The sequence below is a fragment of the Cervus elaphus genome, chromosome 15 (assembly GCF_910594005.1).
Source record: "Cervus elaphus chromosome 15, mCerEla1.1, whole genome shotgun sequence".
In the NCBI taxonomy this organism is placed as follows: Eukaryota; Metazoa; Chordata; class Mammalia; order Artiodactyla; family Cervidae; genus Cervus; species Cervus elaphus.
In genome coordinates, this window is record NC_057829.1 from 58,572,105 (window position 1) to 58,594,806 (window position 22,702).

Genomic DNA, 22,702 nt, shown 5'->3' on the forward strand with positions numbered 1-22,702 from the left:
ATAAATACCTAAAACCAACTTCTGATTGCAAAACTTCTCCACAAAATGGATTCCCATTTTGCAGTAGCTTAGAATTATGAGGTCATTTTAAAAATTTTGTTTAGTGTTTGACATTATCTCTTTTTCTTACAGGATACATTCAACTGGATTTTTAAATCATTGTAAGCCAGTGATGGATCAGAAGTTACAGAATGCAATGCCGAATAAAAGTCTTCGAAAGAATTGCTTCAAAGAACCGAAAAAAGAAAATTGATCTACTTCCTTAATACCTTGATCTAGAAAAACATACTGCACATGGTAGGAAGTGATAACTGGGAAAGTTTATTTGGGTCTTAATATACCTAAGTGATAGGAACTGTCACTTTGTTTCTCAGAGGGCTTATACACCTGAGATTATGTTAAAAATGAGTAGTTTTATTAACATCTTGACATGATCACAAGAGAGGAGAAACAGAGGGCTAGCTGAAACCCTGCACCTTGGTCAAGATGACTTCTGAAGAAATGGCAGGTTCTGTTCTCAGGCCTGTGAGTCAGAGAAAAGTGATCTCTGCTCAGTCAACTGTAGATGAAAGTAATGATAAGGTCTCGGACATCAATGTTCCAAAGTCTCATCCTGTCAGGCAGAGTGGGGAGACTTCTCATACCATCTCGCAAGTGACCAAACTTACAGAAGAATCTTCTGGAAGCAACGTGCCCCAGATTTTCTCAGTAGCAAGGGAGAAAATAACCAGTGATGAGAACAGTAATGAAAATTGCTGGGAGAAAAGCATGCCAGATTCTGTGAAAAACCTTAATATTAACTGCAACAGCATATTGAAAAACCATCAGCATGGCCCTCCTCAGAGCCAGTTTTATGAAACGTGCAATTCTATCACAGAGGAAGGTCTGTGTTTGGAAACTGGAATCCCTTCTTCACTGGAAGGAAAGGTGTTCCCTGGAATTCAACTGGAAATAGACAGACCTCCCATGGGCATTAGTCCATTAGGAACTCAGTCAGCCATCATAGAGACAAGCAGGGCACACCCTGAAAGCAACATGGCAGTATTTCACTTGCATTACGAGGTTGACAGAAGAATGTCAGACAGTTTCTGTCCCCTATCAGATAACTTGATTTTGGATGATTGTGGAAACTGTGTACTACCTGCTGTTGGTGAGGAACAAGAGAAAAATTACATGGCATATACTTGCAAACTGATGGAATTGACAAGTAACTGTGACAATAAGAATAGGCAGCTGCAGTGTGATCATTGTGACCCCTTGAATGACAAATATTTGTGCTTTGAAGGCTCTTGCCCAAAGGCCGATGTGGTATGTTCAAATGACAGCTTTTGCAGGGAGGACTTTACTGACAGTCCACCTGCCAAGACCTTTCTGAGCCATTTTGAGGACTTCCCTGATAATTGTGAAGATGTAGAAGAAGATTTGTTTAAAAATAAAAAGGAGCGGTCTGCTTGGTTAGTGAGGAGATTTTGCAAAAATGACAAGGAAGTTAAGAAATCTGTGTTTACTGGGACAAGGGCAATTGTGAGAACTTTGCCTTCTGGTCACATTGGACTGGAGGCTTTGAGTTATATTGATCAGAAGAAAAATGGTCTCTTATTGCCTCCTGGGAGAGTCATGGAACGGCTGTCAACAGTGGTGGTTAGGCAAGATGGTTCCCAAGGTCTGTCAGAAGCCCAGTGGTATCCGGTAAGAGTTAAAGTTTCTTTTAATCCATTTTTCAAAGTTGATTTTTTAAAACTCCAAATCTCCATTGTCTTAATTCATGGGAAATGTTCACTTCTGGTCAATGATTCTTAGGGGAAGCACTTATAGCTACTGGAAATTAGTAGACCTAACAGATACTGGAATTGATAGCTGTCAAGACTGAGTTAATTCCACAACAATATAAGTCACAAAATACACATAAATATGCACTCAGAGAAGTTAGGGAGAGTCCCTGATTACTGTATGCGAGCTTATAAAACAGAAACTCCTGGGAGTGGGAAAATGGTTCTGCCAACTGATTATTCAGCTCTATCCTTCAGAGATATGTCTGTCCTCTTCTGCCATGGAGTTCATCGTTGTTTTTAGGTTGCAAAGCTTAAAAGAACTTTAATCTCATTTTCTTTCTTTCTTTTTTTTCCCTTTTATTTATTTATTTTTCATTTATTTTTATTAGTTGGAGGCTAATTACAATATTGTAGTGGTTTTTGCCATACATTGACATGAATCAGCCATGGATTTACATGTGTTCCCCATCCCGATCCCCCCTCCCTCTTCCCTCCCCATCCCATCCCTCTGCGTCTTCCCAGTGCACCAGCCCTGAGCGCTTGTCTCATGCATCCAACCTGGGCTGGTGATCTGTTTCACACTTGATAGTATACTTGTTTTAAATCTCATTTTCTCTGTTCACTTCCTCTAGACAGTGCTTCCTGTTTTTTCCCTCTTAACCCTTTTAATGCCATGGCCCTCTTTGGTTATTTGGTGAAGTCTTCAGGTTGAGAAGAACACTTTTAAATGCATCAAATGAAATACAAAGGATCATAAAGGACACAGATTATGTGGATAGACATATATCAAAATATTTTTGAAGTTGTAATATAGCAGGGTACTTCTTTATTAACACACTAAATAATGGCAGCTGATGATGTGATAACTACCATAACTTCAAGGTAGTGAAGAATGTTAGTAAGGAATGGTTTACCTGGGACTTTCCCAGTTTTAGCAGTGCAAGTCCCATATTCTGGGAAGCCACTCAGTCTTAGACAAACCAAGACAAACTAATTAATTAGTTACCTTAATTATAAATACTATTTTAGAGTCTCTTCCATGACTATAATATATGGCAATATCTGTGATTCCTATTGGTGACAAAATCACAGGTACTGCTAGTGTTACTGAAGTTTGTTGCTTACATTCATAATGGAAGGAAATGCTAGACTTCTATTTGAGGTTAATAAAAGAATTTTTTCTCATCCAAATTTCTGGACTCTTTGAGTTCTATCCATAGTTCTCCCTCTTTAAGATTCCTGCTCTGGAAATGCGCTCAATTAGCTGTGCACTCTTAGACCTGATCTTTGCATCAGAAGCCAGCACCATGTATTCTCTTGTTTTTTTTTTTTTTCCTTCTGTGGCTAAGTAGCCCTATTTTCTTCAACTGATCTTAGTGGAGAAGCTGTTTCTATAACTTTTGCATTCCAGTTTTACACAATTCCTTAAAACCTGGCCCTAAAAATAAACCCAATCTAAAAGAACATCCTTTTATTGATCTATGACTAGTATATTTTTATTTTCATCATCATCAATTGTGGGAACTAATATTTATTGTGAATTTAAATATGCCAGGCACTGGACTGAATAACTTACACACTTTATTTCATGAAATCATCTCAACTACTTGCTGATGTGGTCTGATTATTCACCCCATTCTATCATTAAGAAAACAGAGTCTAAAGGAAATTCTATACCCTCAGTTCAGTTCAGTGCAGTTGCTCAGTTGTATCTGACTCTGTGCAACCCCATGGATTGCAGCATGCCAGGCTTCCCTATCCATCACCAACTCCCAGAGCTTGTTAAAACTCATGTCCATTGAGTCGGTGATGCCATCCAACCATCTCATCCTTTGTCTTCCCCTTCTCCTCCCACCTTCAGTCTTTCCCAGCATCAGGGTCTTTTCTAAAGAGTCAGTTCTTTGCATCATGTGAGAGTTTCAGCTTTAGCATCAGTCCTTTCAGTGAATATTCAGGACTGATTTCCTTTAGGATAGACTGGTTGGATCTCCTTGCAGTCCAAAGGAGAACTCTCAAGAGTCTTCTCCACTATCATAGTTCAAAAGCATCAATTCTTTGGCACTCAGTTTTCTTTATAGTCCACCTCTCACATCCATACATGACTACTGGAGAAACCATAGCTTTGACTAGACAGACCTTTGTTGACAAAGTAATGTCTCTGATTTTTAATATGCTGTCTAGGTTGTTCATAGCTTTTCTTCCAAGGAGCAAGCATCTTTTAATTTCATGGCTGCAGTCACCATCTGCAGTGATTTTGGAGCCCAAGAAAATAAAGTCAGCCACTGTTTCCACTGTTTCCCCATCTATTTGCCAGGAAGTGATGGGACTGGATGCCTGGATCTTCATTTTTTGAATGTTGAGTTTTAAGCCAGCTTTTTCACTCTCCTCTTTCACTTTCTTCAAGAGACTCTTTAGTTCCTCTTTGCTTTCTGCCATAAGGGTGGTGTCATCTGCATATCTGAAGTTATTGATATTTCTCTGGGCAGTGAACCTATGTGTAATGATGATGACAAACCCAGTGAAAACCAAATCATCTATCACTAGCATTCATGCCCACTAGAATTCAAAATGGAAAAATAGAGCTGTGCAGAAGAACAAGGGAGTTCAATATATACTGATCAAGAAAGATGTTCAAGAAAATAACAAATGAAAAAAATATAAAGCACAAGTTTCCAACCATCTTCTATTGAGGTATAATATACACATCATTTTAAAGTATACAAATCCATGCTTTTTAGTACATTCACAAGAAGGTGCACCTATCACAACTATCTAATTCCAAAATAGTTTTAACACCTCAAAAAGAAACTCTTGGGGCTTTCCTGATGGCTCAGGCATAAAGAATCTGCCTGCCAATGAAGGAGACATGGGTTCAATCCCTGATCCAGGGAGATCCCACGTATGAAGAGCAGCTAAGCCCATGCACTGCAATTATTGAGCCTGTGCCCTAGAGCCCAGGAACTGCAACTACTGAAGCCCCCACACCCTGGAGTCTGTGCTGCATAACAAGAGAAGCCACTGCAATGATAGGCCTGCATACCACAGCTACAGAGTAGCCCCTGCTTGCCACAATTAGAAAAAAAAGCCCAAGCAGCAATGCAGAGCCAGCACAGCCAAAAATAAAGATAAATAAGTAAATAAATAAGAAACTCCTTAACTATTAGTGACCACTCTCTATTCCTCCCCTTCTCCTGGCAACCACTAATCTGCTTTTGGTCCCTGTGGATTTGCCAATTCTGGACATTTCCTACAAGATCTGACTTCTTGTGACTGGCTTCTTTCACTTAGCATCATGTTTTCCAGGTTCATCCATGTCATAACATATATCAGAACTGTATTCTTTTTTATGACTGAGTAATATTCTACTATATGGATGTACCAGATTTACTCATCCATTCATCAGCTAAAGGACAATGGGTTGTTTCCACTTTGGGGCTGTTTTGAATAATGCTGCTATGAATGTTCCTGGACAAGTTTTAGAGTGAACATATGTTTTCACTCCTCCTGGTAAGATACTTAGGAGTGGGATCATTGGGTCGTATGGTAACGCCATGTTTAACATCTTGGGGAAGGAACAAAACGTTTTCCAAAACCACTGCTCCATTTTATATTCTCACCAGTAGTACATGAGAATTTCAATGTCTCCACATCCTTACCAACACTTGTTACTACTCATTTCATTTATGAAAGCTATCTTAGTGGTTGTGACCTGGTAATTCATTGTGGATTCAATATGCATTTCCTTAATAACTAATGACGTTGAAAAGTTTTCCATTTCCTTGTTGGCCATTTATATATCATCTTTGGAGAAATATCAATTCAGATCCTTTCCCCATTTAAAAAAATGGGTTTTTTTGCCTATGTATTGTTGCATTGCAAGGCTTCTTCATATATTCTTAACGAGATATGTGATTTGCAAATATACTCTGTTGATGGGCTTTCACCTTTTTGATACTGTGCACTGATACTCAGAACATTTTAATTCTAATGAACTCAACAATTTATCTACTTTTTTTCCTTTGGTTGCTTGTGCTTTTAGTGTCATATGTAAGAAATGATTTCCTAATTCATGAAGACTTACACCTATGTTTCCTTCCCAGATTTTAATAGTCTTTGCTGTTGTTGCTGTTCAGTCGTTGTGTCTGACTCTTGGTGACCCCATGGACTGCAGCACACCAGGGTTCCCTGTCCTTCGCTCCCTCCCAGAGTTTGCTCAAACTCATGCCCATTGAGTCAGTGATGCCATCCAACCATGTCATCCTCTGTCATCCCATTCTCCTTCTACCCTCAATCTTTTCAAGCATCAGGATCTTTTCCAATGAGTCAGCTCTTGCATCAGGTGGCCAAAGTATTAGAGCTTCAGCTTCAGCATCAGTCCTTTCAGTGAATATTCAGGGATGATTTCCTTTAGCATTGACTGGTTTGATCTTCTTGCTGTCCAGGGGACTCTCAAGAGTCTACTCCAGCACCACAGTTCAAAAGCATCAATTCTTTGGCACTCAGCCTTCTTTATGTTCCAAATCTCACATCCGTACATGACTACTGGCAAAACTATAGCACTGACTGTATGAACCTTTGTTGGCAAAGTGACGTCTCTGCTTTTTAATGCAAAGTCTAGGTTTGTCATAGCTTTTCTTCCAAGGAGGCAAGTGTCTTTTAATGTCGTGGCTGTAGTCACTGTCCACAGTGATTTTGAAACCCAAGAAAATAAAATCTCCCACTGTTGCCATTCTTTCCCCAGTTATTTGCCATGAAGTGATGGGACCAGATGCCGTGATCTTAGTTTTTTGAATGTTGAGTTTTAAGCCAGCTTTTTCATTCTTCTCGTTTACCTGCACCAAGAGGCTCTTTAGTTCCTCTTCACTTTCTGCCATTAGTGTGGTATCATCTGCATACCTGAGGTTGTTACTATTTCTCCGGATAGTCTTGATTTCCAGCTTGTGATTCATCCAGCCTGGCATTTCACGTGATGTGCTCTGCATAGAAGTTAAACAAGCATAGTGACAGTATACAGCTTTGATGTACTCCTTTCCGAAATTTAACCAGTCTGTTGTTCCATGTCCAGTTCTAACTGTTTCTTCTTGACCTGCATACAGTTTTCTCAGGAGGCAGGCAAGGTGGTCTGGTATTCACATCTCTTTAAGAATTTTCCAGTTTGTTGTGATCCACACAGTCAATGGAGCAGAAGTAGATGATTTCCTGCAATTGTCTTGCTTTTTCTATGATCCAGTGGATGTTGGCAATTTGGTCTCTGGTTCCTCTGCCTTTTCCAAATCCAGCTTGTACATTTGGGAGTTTTCAGTTCACGTACTGTTGAAGCCTAGCTTGAAGGATTTTGAGCATTTCTTTGAAAGCATGTGAAATGAGCATGGTTGTATGGTAGTTTGAACATTCTTTGGCATTGCCCTTCTTTTGGATTGGAATGAAAACTTATGTTTTCCAGTCCTGTGGCAATTGCTGAGTTTTCCAAATTTGCTGGCATATTGAGTGCAGCACATTAACAGCATCATCTTTTAGGATTTGAACTAGCTCAGCGGGAATTCCATCACCTCCACTAGGTTTGTTTGTAGTAATGCTTCCTAAGGCCCACTTGACTTCACACTCCAAGGTGTTCAGCTGTAGGTGAGTGGCCACACCATCGTGGTTATCTTGGTCCCTAAGACCTTTTTTTATATAGTTCTTCCATGTGTTCTTGCCTCCTTTTCTTAGTATCTCCTGCTTGTGTTAGGTCCTTGCCATTTCTGTCCTTTATTGTGCCCATCTTTGCATGAAATGTTCCCTTGGTTACTCTGATTTTCTTGAAGAGATCTCTAGTCTTTCCCATTGTATTGTTTTCCTCTATTTGCATTGTTCACTTAAGAAGACTTTCTTATCTCTCTTTGCTACTCTTTGGAACTCTGTACTCAACTGGGTGTATCTTTCCCTTTCTTCTTTGCCTTTCACTTCTCTTCTTTTCTCAGCTATTTGTAAGGCCTCCTCAGACAACCATTTTGACTCCTTGCATTTCTTTTTCTCTGGGATGTTTTTGGTCACCACCACCTGTACAGTGTTACGAACCTCTGTAGTTCTTCGGGCACTGTGTCTATCAGATCTAATCTCTTGAATCTCTTTGTCACTTCCATGGTATAATTATGAGGGTTTTGATTTAGGTCACACCTGAATGACCTACTGGCTTTCCCTACTTTCTTCAATATAAGTCTAAATTTGGCATTAAGGAGCTCATGATCTGAGCCACAGTCAGCTCCGGGTCTTGTTTTTGCTGACTGTATAGAGCGTCTCCATCTTCAGCTACAAAGAATATAATCAGTCTGATTTTGGTGGACCATCTGGTGACCTCCATGTGTAGAGTCATGTCTTGTGTTGCTGGCAGAGGATGTTTGCTATGACCAGTGTGGTCTCTTGGCAAAGCTCTGTTAGCCTTTTCCCTGCTTCATTTTGTATACTCTAAGGCCTAACTTGCCTGTTACTCCAGGTATCTCTTGACTGCCTAATTTTGCATTACAGTTACCTATAATGAAAAGGACATCTTTTTTTTTTTTGGTGTTAGTTATAGAAGGTCTTGTAGGTCTTCATAGAACTATTCAACTTCATTTTCTTCGTCATTAGTGGCTGAGGCATAGACTTGGGTTACTGTGATGTTTAATGGTTTTGCTTGGAAATGAACCGAGATCATTCTGTCACATTTGAGATTGCACCCAAGTACCGCATTTTGGACTCTTGTTGACTATGAGGGCTACTCCATTTCTTCTAAGGGAATCTTGCCCATAGTCTTAATGTCTTACTTTCAGATCTTTGATCCATTTTCAGTCTATGTTTGTACGTGGTGTGTGAGTCAGGGGTCAAAATTCATTGGTTTGCTTGTGGATACCTTCTTGCTCCAGCAGCATTTGTTGAAAAGACTAGCATTTCCCCACCAGATTTTTTCAGCACTCTGTTTGGTTGATAATCAGTTAACTATTAATGTGAGGGCTTATTTGTGGACTCTCAGTTATATTCCACTGATTCCTATAGTATCCACATGCCAGTACCACCTCGTCTTGATTACTGTGGCTTTGTAGCAAGTTTTGAAATTGGGAAATGTGAGTCCTCTAACACTATTCTTCTCTTTCAAGACTGTCTTGGCACACTTCCCTACGAAGGTTAGGATAACCTTGTCAGTTTTTGCAGAGAAGGATTCTGAAAGGGACTGCGTTGAACCTAGTTTGCTGTGGGTGGTATTCAGTTCACTTCGGTTGCTCAGTTGTGTCTGACTCTTTGCGACCCCATGAACTTCAGCATGCCAGGCTTCTCTGTCCATCACCAACTCCTGGAGTTTACTCAAACTCATGTCCATTGAATTGGTCATGCCATCCAAAACTCTCATCCTCTATCATCCCCTTCTCCTCCCACCTTCAATCTTTTGCAGAATCAGGATCTTTTCAAATGAGTTAGTTCTTTGTATCAGGTGGCCAAAGTACTGGAGTTTCAGCTTCAACATCAGTCCTTCCAATGAACACCCAGGACTGATCTCCTTTAGGATGGACTGGTTGGATCTCCTTGCAGTCCAAGGGACTCTCAAGAGTTTTCTCCAACACCACAATTCAAAAGCATAAATTCTTTGGCACTCAGTTTTCTTTATATTCCAACTCTCACATCCATACATGACTACTGGAAAAACCATAGTTTTGACTAGAGGGACCTTTGTTGACAAAGTAATGTCTCTGCTTTTTACTATGCTCTTCAGGTTGGTCATAACTTTTCTTCCAAAAGCAAGTGTCTTTTAATTTCATGGCTGCAATCACTATCTGCAGTGATTTTGGAGCCCCCCAAAATAAAATCTTTCACTGTTTCCATTGTTTCCCCATCTATTTGCCACGAATTGATGGGACCAAATGCCATGATCTTAGTTTTCTGAATGTTGAGTTTTAAGCCAACTTTTTTCACTCTCCTCTTTCACTTTCATCAAGAGGCTCTTTAGTTCTTCTTTGCTTTCTGCTGTAAGTGGGGTGTCATCTACCTATCTGAAGTTACGGATATTTCTCAGGGCAGTCTTGATTCCAGCTTGTGCTTCATCCAGCCCAGCATTTTGCATGATGTACTCTGCATATAAGTTAAATAAGCAGGGTGACAATATACAGTCTTGATGCCCTCCTTTCCCAATTTGGAACCAGTCCATGTTCCATGTCCAGTTCTGATTATTGCTTCAGAGTCTCAAGGAAATTCTGTACCTTACCCAAACTTACTAAGCTAGTAATTGGTATAACTAGGATTGCAATCCAGGCAATTAACACTCTTAGTTTCTCAAGATCTAGAAAAATATAAAATTTGATTAAGCTTTTAAAGTAACAAAATAATTTTGTTCTTTTCCGTGTCTGTTGATTTGAGTGGCTCCACTCACTGATGCATATGATATTTCACATATGCATCACAGTTGTGTGTTCAACAATGTGGCTCTAACCCTGCGTATGTTTTAGAATCAGTGTCCAGGCTCCACCCCAGACTCTCTGAAGCAGAACCACTGGGGTAGGGCACAGCATCCATATTTTTTCCAAGTTTTCTCCAGGTTGCTCTATGATTCTATGGAGTTGAGAACCACTGACCAGGAGCTTAAACTGAGCTTTTTGTGTTTTGGTCAGGACATTTCAGGAATATTTGCTCATCTCTAAATTCCCCGGTGACTCAGTGACAAAGAACTCACCTGCCAATGCAGGAGATGCAGGTTCAAACCTTGAATCAGGAAAATCCCCTAGAGAAGGAAATGGCAATCCACTCCAGTATTCTTGCCTGGGAAATCTGATGGACAGAGGAGCTTGGCGGGCATGGGGTAGCAACAGAGTCAGACACGACTTAGCAACTGAACAACAACAAACTCCTTGACCTGACTTCAGCTCTCAGGAGTGTCAGGGCTGTCCTGGGGGCCTGCCTGAACAATGCCAGCCTGGAGGCCCCTCTGTTTGTACATTTGAAGGGCAGTTCAGCCCAAGTGTCAGGGAATTTGGTTTTGAATCTTCACCTGGTTCCTCAAGAAACCTGAATCAGGAAGTGGTGTCAACTTCCCACATGCTCACCAGTGATTCTGGGGGAATTTTGTCCACACAGAAGAAAATAGCTTGTCCCAGGCACATGTATCCTGCCAGCACCGTAGTGACTTGTCCACTGCTTGCCATAAAACTGCTGCTGATGGCAGCATGTTGTCTCACTAAAATAATGCATTGCTTTTAAAATCCATGTACACTTGAAATTGAACATTAAGAACACAACAGAAATTTAAATACAGCAAAGTAAATGGAGGTAGATTACTTGAAACCATTACCAGAGTCCCCTGGACACTTATATAAGCATGAGAGTCGTGAATGGGTTATCAGTTTCAGAATACTCTTTGGCATTCCTGTACTCATTCCTCCTGTTTCTGAAGCCCTGCCACTTCTTCTGAGAATGTTCACTGGTCCCTAGCTCAGACCTGTCCCTCTCTGTCCATCCCGGAGGCCTTGGGATGGGTAATTTCCAATGAAAAGAACCAAAAAGATGATGCAAATCATCTCTTCCCTGCTTCTTAGTCTCTGGAGGCTGGGAGAGGCTGCCATACCTCCTGCAGAGTAAACCTCAGGAACTTCTCTCTCCTCCTCTCTGGGCTTCCAGGAGGCTGTGGGCATTTTTATTAACCCTTAAGCTGAAGCTGGGGGATAGACTGGTTGTCTTCCCGGTCTTTCTTTTTTTGGAGTTAATTTACAACGTTGTATTAATTTCTGGCACACAGCAAAGTGATCACTATATATTATTTTTGTATTCTTTTCCATTATAGTTCATTTTAAGATATTGAATATAGTTCCTTGTGCTATACAGTAGGACCTTGTTGCTTGTCCTCCTGTCATCTCATAAGGGTGATTTCTGAAAGGGAGAGCCTTTTCTGAACATTCAAACATGGCCGGGATGAATCAATATTTTCTAAAATATGGTATTGTCTCTACATTTCCTTTTTTAGTTAGGGTCTAAACTAAAGAAATCCTTATCCTTGCAGTGTTTAAGAACACATGGATAAATAAATCACAGCCCCTTTCTGTAAATTGGTTTCTCCACCTAAAAAAGATACAGACTCCCACGGTTGTGCTTTTGTTCCTGTTCTTTGATTATTTTACATACTGGCTCTCCAGTCAGATTCTAAGTTTACTAAGGGAAAGAAGTGGCCCTGTCTTTTTGTTATACTCTACATAATGTAAGCACGATGCCAAGTATTAAGAAAACAGGACAACACCATGCTTAGAAACATGGTCTCTGGAGTCAGTTGGCCTGAATTGAAATTGTGACTTTGACTTCATCACCTTCTGGCCCTGTGACCTTGGAGAAGTTGTTTAGTCTCCTTGTCCCTAGATATCTTATAGGTAAACTGGGAATAATGATTCTTGAGGGGTTAAATGAAATGCCAGCAGGGAGAATTACTCTCCTCGCCTGGGACCATTTATCACTTGCTTGTTGTGAACTGTCCCCACCTCCTTCCACTCCTTGGTGCTTCTCACACAGGGGTGTTTACGATGGTGCATTTGAATGTATGTTCCTTGATGGATGATGTAGTAGCTTCCATAGTCCTTCCTAAGCATTTAGAGAACGTGTTATTTATCTAATTACTACCTTTGCCTACATTAAAATTTTTTTCTTGTATGCCTTCGTCAAAATGACCCAATTAATTTATGTTTGCACAGCTGTGGAGAGAAGAATGGATTTGAATGGGAGACGTTAGTGAGGATTAATGCTTGCTGACTGACTAAGCATGATGGTATCCTCCTCCTCCTTCTGCCTGTTAAAAAATTAAAACCTACCCCTTATCCAGTTACACCTCCCCTCGCCTGCTCTCAATTTATTGAGAGCAGATGACTTATTTTAGCAAATTGCTAAAGTCTTCAGGTTAAAAGTTGATTAAGGGTGCTTTTCCTTTAAAAAAAAACTCTCCTTGCCCAAATTTTGGGGGCTTTAAGTACCTAAAGTTATCCTGAATATGAAGTACAAGAAGTTCCTGCCTCTGCTGGAATCACTCATGTAACTCTCTGCATGCACTGGATGATGGAACACAGAGAGAGCAGGGGGGCAGGGCAGACAGCCCACCAGGTCCTGTCTTATTGCCTCATTATTTCCCTGCCTTGATCCCCAAGAGGACTTACTGTGCAAGAATATGTACAGCAAAATAGAAAAAAGTCAAGTTTTATTATTTAGAAATCAGACTCTAAAACTAAATTTAAAACCAGCTTCTACATTGCTAGTTCCTATCCTACTTTTTTTCCTTCTAAAATGTGTCTTTCTTCACATTTTATTTTACTCTCCAGAGAAAATTTAACTTAAGAGGCAGTGAAGAATATTTGAGTGTTTAACATAAGTATCTTTGTCAGTATACATGTCTTGGATTCTTTATTTTCTCTATTATGTGTAAATGGACCAACTGGCAATAAATTCATCTTCTAAGTTGTAGCTGTTATGGATGATCAAATATCCATTGAGCCCTGCTGTCCAGTGTTGTAATAGATGGCAGTTGAAATAGCAACATGTCTTGTTTTCTTGTCTGGAAATTTGGTCTCTCTGCAGCTTGGATACAGTTTGGATCTTGAAATGATTAGAATTTCACAGGGTGCACAGGCTAAACTGAAAGGCTGTGCTTGGGGACATGCCAGACCTCCTCTTCTATTATGAAAGGTTATGTTGAGGTCATGACATGGGTATAGGACAATACCAGCCCCTTCCTGCTGAGCAGGGTGAAAGGGATCCAGCTCCCGGCCAAGCCCTGTGCAGTTTAGCCCCGTCTAGAGCATCAGTGGAAAATGTGACGGGCTGTCAGAGGCCAGCGCTGTGATGGTAGGACAACTCTCTCAGTAGCTGCTTTGGGACAGTTTAGATGAAGTTACTTTCACATTACTGTAGTTCCACCAGCTCTTTGGCTAGGATTTGACCCCTTCCCCCACACCCCCCCCCCCCACAAAAAAAAAGAGGAAAAGGAAGAGACTAACACTGACCCTGGACCCTAGTTTAAGGTGAATGTATTCATGGCCATTGTTATTCTTATGCTAGCTTTGGAACATGATCAGATTAGGATTTTTTTTTTTTTTTTCATTTTCCCCAGATGTCCTGCTTAGTAAGAATTAACAGCTGTAGAGGCCTGGAGCATCCCTGGAAATGGGCTCTGGTTAAGATGAGGCCTAAAAAGAATCAGAATCCATAGGCAAAGATAGAGCATTAGATGGAGGCTGGATCTAACCCACGCCGTGCATTTTTACACAGGAGAAACTCAGGCTTCCCATAGAATGACTTCCCTATTGTCATGAGTGGTGAAGTGGCCCTCTCCCCCCATCCCTTCCCTAGATGCTGACTCAAGTGCAACAGGCCTCTCAGGGCTAAAGCCCTCCTGGAATGATACAGATTCAACATCCAAGGATTGAAGCATCATTAGCAATGGGGCAGAGTGTTGGGGACAGAGACATTCCCTGACCCTCCATGACTAGACTAACTCAGGGCTCAGGCAAAGCTCTGCCTGAAAAGCTGTTCCCAGACAATGGTACTGGGGTCATTTTCTGACCCTAAGGAGCCCCATCCAGTAGTTTTTGTCCTTGTAGCTGGCCTGGATACATTCAGAGCCTCAGCTTAAACATGGGGTTACAGAGCTTAGTTGTCCAAATCCCAACTCCTTCCCTCTCATTTAGGTCATCACCCCTTAAACCCTCAGAAAGAACTCAGCAGAAAACCACCTCTGCCTTCAGCAACACAAAGACACAATGATTTTTAAGGAAAGCCCATACTTTGAAACTCACTGGCAGATCTCCTTAGAAGAAGAAATGCTTTGACTTTTTTTTTCTTTTCAAAATAGTTTTATTGAGATGCAATTCTCATATGGTACGGTTTACCTGTTTACAGTGTATAATCCAGTCGTTTGGAGCATATTCACAAATGTGTGCAAACATCTCCACAATTTTAGAACATTTTTATCACCTTATAAAGAAACCCTGTACCCATTAGCTGTCATCCTCCATTCTCTCCACCCCTCTACCCCTCCCTTAGCCCTAAGCATCCACTAAGCTACTTTTCATGTCCATGTTGTTGTTGTTGCTCAGTCACCCAGTCGTGCGTAACTCTTTGTGACCCCATGCATTGTAGCACACCAGGCTTCCCTGTCCCTCACCATCTCCTGGAGTTTGCCCAAGTTCATGTTCATTGCATCAGTGATGGCATCCAGCCATCTCATCCTCTGACACTCTCTTCTCCTTCTGCCCTTGATCTTTCCCAGCATCAGGGACTTTTCCAGTGAGTCATCTCTTCACATCACATAACCAAAATACTGGAGCTTCAGCTTTAACATCAGTCCTTCCAGTGAATATTCAGGGTTGATCTCCTTTAAGATTGAGTGGTTTGATCTCCTTGCTGTCCAAGGGACTCTCAAGAGTCTTCTCCAGCACCACAGTTTGAAGGCATCATTTCTTTGGCCTTCTGCCTTCCTTATGGTCCAGCTCTCACAACCATATGTGACCACTGGGAAGACCATAGCCTTGACCTTTGTTGGCAGAGTAATGTTTCTGCTTTTCAACATCCTGTCTAGGCTTGTCATCGCTTTCCTGCCAAGAAGCAATTGTCTTCTGATTTCATGGCTGCAGTCACTGTCTGCAGTGATTTTGGAGCCCAAGAAGAGGAAATCTGTTATGACTTTCACCTTTTCCCCTTCTATTTGCTATGCAGTAATGGAATCGGATGCCATGATCTTAGTTTTTTTTTAATATTTAGTCCTAAGCCAGCTCTTGCACTCCCCTCCTTCACACTCATCAGAAGGCTCTTTAGTTCCTCTTCTCTTTCTGCCATTAGAGTGGTATCATCTGAGGTTTTTGATGTTTCTCCCACCTATCTTTATGCCAGCTTGTAACTCATCCAGCCCGGCATTTCTCATGATGTGTCAGTGTAAAGGTTAAACAAGTAGGGTGACAGCAGACGGCCCTGTCATACTCCTTTCTCAATCTTGAACCAATCAATTCTATACAGGGTTCTAACTGTTGCTTCTTGGCCTGCATACAGATTTCTCAGGAGACAGGTAAGATGGTCTGGTATTCCCATCTCTCTAAGAGCTTTCCACAGTTTGTTGTGATCTACACAAAGGCTTTAGCGTAATTGATGAAACAGAGATAGATATTTTCCTGAAATTCCCTTGCTCCCGCTATAATCCAGTGAATGTTGGCAATTTGGTATCTGGTTCCTCTTCCTTTTCTAAACCTAGCTTGGACACCTGGAAGTTCTTGGTTTGCATAATGCTGAAGCCTAGCATGCAAAATTTTAAGCATGACCTTAGTAGCATGGGAGATGAATGCAATTGTCCAATGGTTAGCACATTTTTTGGTACTACCCTTCTTGGGAATTGGGATGAGGATTGACCTTTTCCAGTCCTGCGACCACTGCTGGGTCTTCCAGATTTGTTGACATAATGAACACAAAACCTTGATGGCATCCTCCTTTAGGGATTTAAATAGTTCTACTGGAATTTGATCGCATCTCCTAGCTTTATTAACAGCAGTGCTTCTTAAGGCACACTTGACTTTGCATTCCACAGTGTCTGGCTCTGGGTGACTAATTACACGATAGTAGTAATTGAGTTCGTTAAGACCTTTTTAATACAGTTCTTCATATATTCTTTCCATCTCTTCTTGATCTCTTTGGCATCTACTAGATATCTACCATTTTTATCCTTTATTGTGCCCATTTTGGGACAGAATGTTTTCTTGATATTTCCAATTTTCCCAAAGAGATCTCTAGTCTTTCCCCTTTTATTGTTTTCTCTATTATTAAACACTGTTCATTGAAGAAGGCCTTCTTGTCTCTTCTTGCTATTTGTTGAAACTGTGTTTAATTGGATGTACCTTTCCCTCTCTCCCTTGCTTTCCACTTTTCTTCATTCTTCCACTATTCGTAAAGCCTCCTCAGATAACCACTTCGCCTTCTTGTTTTTCTTTTTCTTTGGGATGGTTTTGTCCACTGCCTCCTGAACAATATTACGAACCTCTGTCCATAGTTCTTCAGGCACACTCTTATCTAGACCAGTCCCTTGAATCTATTTGTTACCTCTACTGTGAATTCATATGGGATTTGATTTAAGTCATACCTGCCTGTCCTAATGTTTTTCCCTGTTGTCTTTAATTTAAGCCTGAATTTTGTTATGAGAAGCTGATGATCTGAGCCACAGTCAGCTCTGGGTCTTGTTTTTGCTGACTGTATACAGCTTCTCCACCTTCGGCTACAAAGAATGTAATCAGTTTGATTTCAGTATTGACCATTTGGTGATATCCACATGTAAATGCATCTCTTGTGTTGTTTAAAGAGAGTATTTGCTATGACTAGTGCATTCTCTTGGCAGAGTTCAGTTAGCCTTTTCTCTTCTTCATCTTGTTCTCCAAGGCCAAACTTGCCTGTTACTCCAGGTACATCTTGACTTCCTACTATTGCATTCCAATCTCTGATGATGAATAGAACATCTTTTTTAGGTGTTAGTGCTAGGAGTTCTTCTAGGTCTTCATGGAACTGATCAGCTTCAGCTTCTTCAGCATCAGTGGTAGGGGCATAGACTTGGATTACTGTGATGTTGAATGGCTTGCCTTGGAAACAAACTGAGATCATTCTGTCATTTTTGAGGTTACACTCTAGTACTGTGTTTCAGACTCTTTTGTTGATTATGAGGGCTACTCTGTTTCTTCTATGGGATTCTTGCCCATAGTAGTAGATATAATGGTCACTGAATTACATTTTCCCACTCCCGTCCATTTTAGTTCACTGATTCCTAGGATGTCGATGTTTATTCTTTCCATCTCCTGCTTGACCTTGTACAATTTACCTTGATTAATGGACCTAACATTCCAGGTTCCTATACAATACTGTTCTTTGTAGCATTGGATTTTACTTTCATCATCAGGCATATCAACTACTGAGCATCGTATCTGCTTTGGCCCAGCTGCTTCATTTGTTCTGGGGCTATTAGTAATTCTCTTCCACTCTTCCCCAGTAGCATATTGGACATCTTCAGACCTGTGGGACTCATCTTTCAGTGTCATATCTTTTTGGCCTTTTATACAGTCCATGAGGTTCTTACAGCAAGAATACTGGGGTGGTTTGCCATTCCCTCCTCCAGCAGATCACATTTTGTCAGAACTCTCTGCTATGACTTATCTGTCTTGGGTGGCCCTGCATGGCATGGCTCATAGCTTCATTGAGTTACTCAAGCCCTTTCTCCACGACAAGGCAGTGATCCATGAAGGGGATCCATGTCTATAGATTTCCCTATTCTGGACTTTCATATGAATGGACTCACATAGTATGTGGCTTTTGTGACTGGCTTTGTTCACTCAGTGTAATATTTTCAGGGTTCAAGTTTTATTTATATTTTTATCATATACTGGTAGTATTAATATGTCACTTTTTACTGCTGAATAATATTCCATGGTATGAATGTACCACATTTTCTTTTTCCATCATCAGTTGGACATTGGTTTTTTTCTATTCTTTGGCTATTATGAATAATGCTACTGTGGACTTTCATGTACAGGTTTTTGTGTGGACAATGTTTTCTTAAGTGTATACCTAGGAGTGGAATTGCTGGCTCCTATATTTGTGTTTAACTGTTTTGAGGATCTGCCAGACTGTTTTCCAAAGAAGCTGCAGTTTTTTACATTCCCACCAGTGATGTGTAAGAGTTCTAATTTCTCCATATTCTGACCAACATTTCTTAGTGTTCATCTTTTTGCTCATGGCCATCCTGGTGGGTATGAAGTGATATCTCATTGTAGTTTTGATGTGCATTCTCTTGATGACTAATGTTGTTGAACATCTCTTCATCTGCTTATTGACCATGTGTGCATCTTTGAAGAAATGCCCGTTCAAATCCTGTGCCCATTTTTAACTTGTTTTTTTAAAATTATTGAGTTCTTTATATATTCTAGATATGTCTATATGTAGAAAGTAGGGAAAACCACTAGGCCATTCGGGTATGACTTAAGTCAAATCCTTTACAATTAGTACAGTGGATGTGACAAATAGATTCAAGGGATTAGATCGATAGAGAGAGAGCCTGAAGAACTATGGACAGAGGTTCATATCACTGTACACGAGGCAGTGACCAAAACCATCCCCAAGAAAAAGAAATGTAAGAAGGCAAAATGGTTGCCTGAGGGAGCTTTACAAATAGCTGAGAAAAGAAGAGAAGCAAAAGGCAAAGGAGAAAAGGAAAGATATATCCGTCTGAATGCAGAGTTCCAAAGAATAGCAAGGAGAGATAAGAAAGCCTTCCTAAGTGAACAAAGCAAAGAAATAGAGGAAAACAATACAATGGGAAAGACTAGAGATCTCTTCAAGAAAATTAAAGATACCTAAGGGAACATTTCATGCAAAGATGGGTACAATAAAGGACAGAAACAGTATGGACCTAACAGAAGCAGAAGATATTAAGAAGAGGTGGCAAAAATACACAGAAGAACTATACAAAAAAGATCTTCATGATCTAGATAACCACGATTGTGTGATCATTCATCTAGAACCAGACATCCTGGAATGTGAAGTCAAGTGGGCCTGAGGAAGCATCACTACGAACGAAGCTAGTGGAGGTGATGGAATTCCAGCTGAGCTATTTAAAATCCTAAAAGATGATGCTGTGAACGTGCTGCACTCAATATGCCAGCAAATTTGGAAAACTCAGCAGTGGCCACAGGACTGGAAAAGGTCAGTTTTCATTCCAATCCCAAAGAAAGGCAGTGCCAAAGAATGCTCAAACTACCACACAATTGCACTCATTTCACACGCTAGCAAAGTTAATGCTCAAAATTCTCTGAGCTAGACTTCAACAGTTGGTGAACTGAGAACTTCCAGATGTTCAAGTGGGATTTAGAAAAAGCAGAGGATCCAGAGATTAAATTGTCAGCATCTGATGGATCATGGAAAAAGCAAGAAAATTCCAGAAAAACATCTGCTTCATTGACTATGCTCAAGCTTTTGACTGTGTGGATCACAACAAACTGTGGAAAATTCTTAAAGAGATGGGAATACCAGACCACCTTACTTGCCTCCTGAGAAATCTGTATGCAGGTCAAGAAGTAACAGTTAGAACTGTACATGAAACAACAGACTGTTTCCAAATTGGGAAAGGAGTACAGCAAGGCTGAATGTTGTCACCCTGCTTATTTAACTTATATGCAGAGTAAATCATGCAAAATGCCAGGCTGTATGAAGCACAAGCTGGAATCAAGATTGCCCAGAGAAATATCCATAACCTCAGATATGCAGATGACACCACCCTTATGGCAGAAAGTGAAGAGGAACTGAAGAGCCTCTTCATGAAAGTGCAAGAGGAGAGTGAAAAAGCTGGCTTAAAACTCAACATTCAAAAAATGAAGATTGTGGCATCATCACTTCATGGCAAATAGATGGGGAAACAATGGAAACAGTGAGAGACTTTATTTTCTTGGACTCCAAAATCACTGCAGATGGTGACTGCAGCCACAAAATTAAAATGTGCCTGGTCCTTGGAAGAAAAGTTATGATCAATCTAGACAGCATATTAAAAAGCAGAGACATTAGTTTGCCAACAAAGGTTTGTCTAGTCAAAACTATGGTTTTTCCAGTAGTCATGTATGGATGTGAGAGTTGGACCGTAAAGAAGGCTGAGTGCTGGAAATTGATGCTTTTGAACTGAGAAGACTCTTGAGAGTCCCTTGGACTGCAAGGAGATCAAACCAGTCAATCCAGGAAATCAAACCAGGAAATCAGTCCTGAATATTCATTGGAAGGACTGACGCTAAAGCTGAAGCTCTAATATTTTGGCCACCTCATGCAAAGAACTGACTCTTTAGAAAAGACCCTGATGCTGGGAAAGGTTGAAGGCAGGAGAAGAAGGGTACATTAGAGGACAAGATGGTTGGATGGCATCACCGACTCGATGGACATGAATTTGAGCAAGCTCTGGGAGACGGTGAAGAACAGGGAAGCCTGGCATGCTGCAGTCCATGGGGTCACAGAATCAGACACGATTGAGTGACTAAACAGTAAGTCTATTATCAGATGTATGATTTGCAATTTATATCTTGAGAGAGATATAGATATAATGAGTGAGAGTCAGAGAGTAGCCAAGAAGACTTACAGTTTTCATGCACAGTGAAGCTTGTTAAACCTTTCCTTTGAATATTGACCTCGTTCTTTGTCTCACACTACCACACTGGCAATGACTTTCAAGTAAAACTTTTTGTCTTCCTTCTCCCCACAGTTCTTTCCAGACCCCAGTCTGCATGGTTTCTCCTCCCTTTTCTGCCTCTGCCTAAGCTTTTTATCATGAATGTAAATTTTTCAAATTATCCAAGTTCTGTTCCCTGGAACTGTGCCTGGGATCCCGATTGTCACCTGCAGACTGGTGCATCACAAGGAAGGCATTGGAGGCAGTGATGATTGAGGAGGAGGTCACCCACCATTCATAGTAACATGCTCCTTCATGCACAGGTGCAGCAGGGCCAGGCCTGGGCTGAGAAAAGCAGATGCCTAGGGTGTAAGATTAAAGAGACAGGGTCTTGCAAGTGCCAACCCTGTACTTATTAGCGAATTATGTCTAATTCTTAAATTTTATCTTCTTAAATTTTGAGCCCTGTGTAGCTTACATATCTTACCCTAGTTCCAGCCCTGGGTATGAGAGTCTAGGGGTATCTGTGGTTGCATGGGAATGTGTGCATGCTCAGTTGTGTCTGACTCTTTGCAACCCCAGGTACTTGGGTCTGCTAGGCTTCGCTGTCCTTGGGATTCTCCAGACAAGAATACTGGAGTGGGTTGCCATTTCCTACTCCAGGGGATCCTCCCTATCCAGGGATCAAACCCGTGTCTCTTGAGTCTCCTGCATTGGTAGGCAGATTCTTTACCACTGTGCCACCTCAGAAACTCCATGTATGGCTTGGAAATGCGTCTTATCTTCCTAGTTCCAGAATGGCCTTGAGTAAAACCCCATATACCTTAATACAGACATTCTTAAAATATAAGCTAAGAATGGCTCCTCATCTTTAAAGGGTTCAAAAAAAATCACAAGAAGGATAATATTTTATAACATGTGAAAGTTATAAGAAATTCAAATTTCACTCTTCACCAATGAAAGTTGTTGGAACACAGTCACACCCATTCCTTTATGCATTGTTTATAACTAATTTGTGCTTGTTTATAGTTAGTTAGTTTATAGTTTATAAACTATAGTTTATAGTTAGTTTATAACTATTGTATATAGTTATAGTTTATAACTATAGTATATAGTATATAAACTATAGTTTATAGTTAGTTAGTTTATAGTTATAAATTATAGTTTATAGTTAGTTTATAACTAACTCAGCAGAGTTGAATAGCTGCAATCCAGACTGAATTGCCTGCAGAGACTGAAATATTTATTATCTGGTCCTCTACAGCAAATTTGTCTTCCCTTGGCTTAGAACACCCCTTGCTGCCTGGCTAATTCCTACCCATCCTTCCTTCCTGAGCCTGGATTTCACATTCTCTCCATGGTCTACTACCAGTCACCTCCCCTACCATGGATCCCAGTCTAGCATTCTTCTGATAGTCAGTACTCAATACATATTTCTTGAATGACTCCCTGAATTAGAAATGAATAAAGGCAGTTTCCACCCACTTTTGATGTCTTCTCTCCTTTCCCAAACCCAGTGCAACTTTTTAGTTGTCCTTCCCCTGACCCTCAGAGCTTGGAACCAGTTCCTTTGTGCAATACCTAGGACAGAATCAGAATTTTCCATTGATATTCAAAAGGATCTTTTTTAATCCCGTGAACCCAGAGATACATGCTTGTCACCTCCACAGACTTGGCCGTAACAGACAAAGAAGGCGCGTGTTTGGACTTCTTTGTTCCTAGTCCCCCATTTCTACTGGCTGAAAAAAAAAAAAAAAAACCTTGGGAAAGTTTTCAAACATTTTGAGTT

General features: G+C 40.7%; 1 protein-coding gene across 3 annotated transcripts in view; it reads left to right on the forward strand.

Moving 5' to 3' along the window:
• The window catches only part of PLCE1 (phospholipase C epsilon 1), a 361,223-nt gene that overhangs the window by 36,836 nt on the left and 301,685 nt on the right, over positions 1–22,702 (forward strand). For all 3 annotated transcript variants that reach the window (XM_043926636.1, XM_043926638.1, XM_043926637.1), the window contains exon 2: positions 133–1,689. In XM_043926636.1, coding sequence (XP_043782571.1) covers positions 487–1,689 — 1,203 coding nt within the window. In that variant the 5' untranslated portion in view covers positions 133–486. The remainder of the gene's footprint in view (positions 1–132; positions 1,690–22,702) is intronic.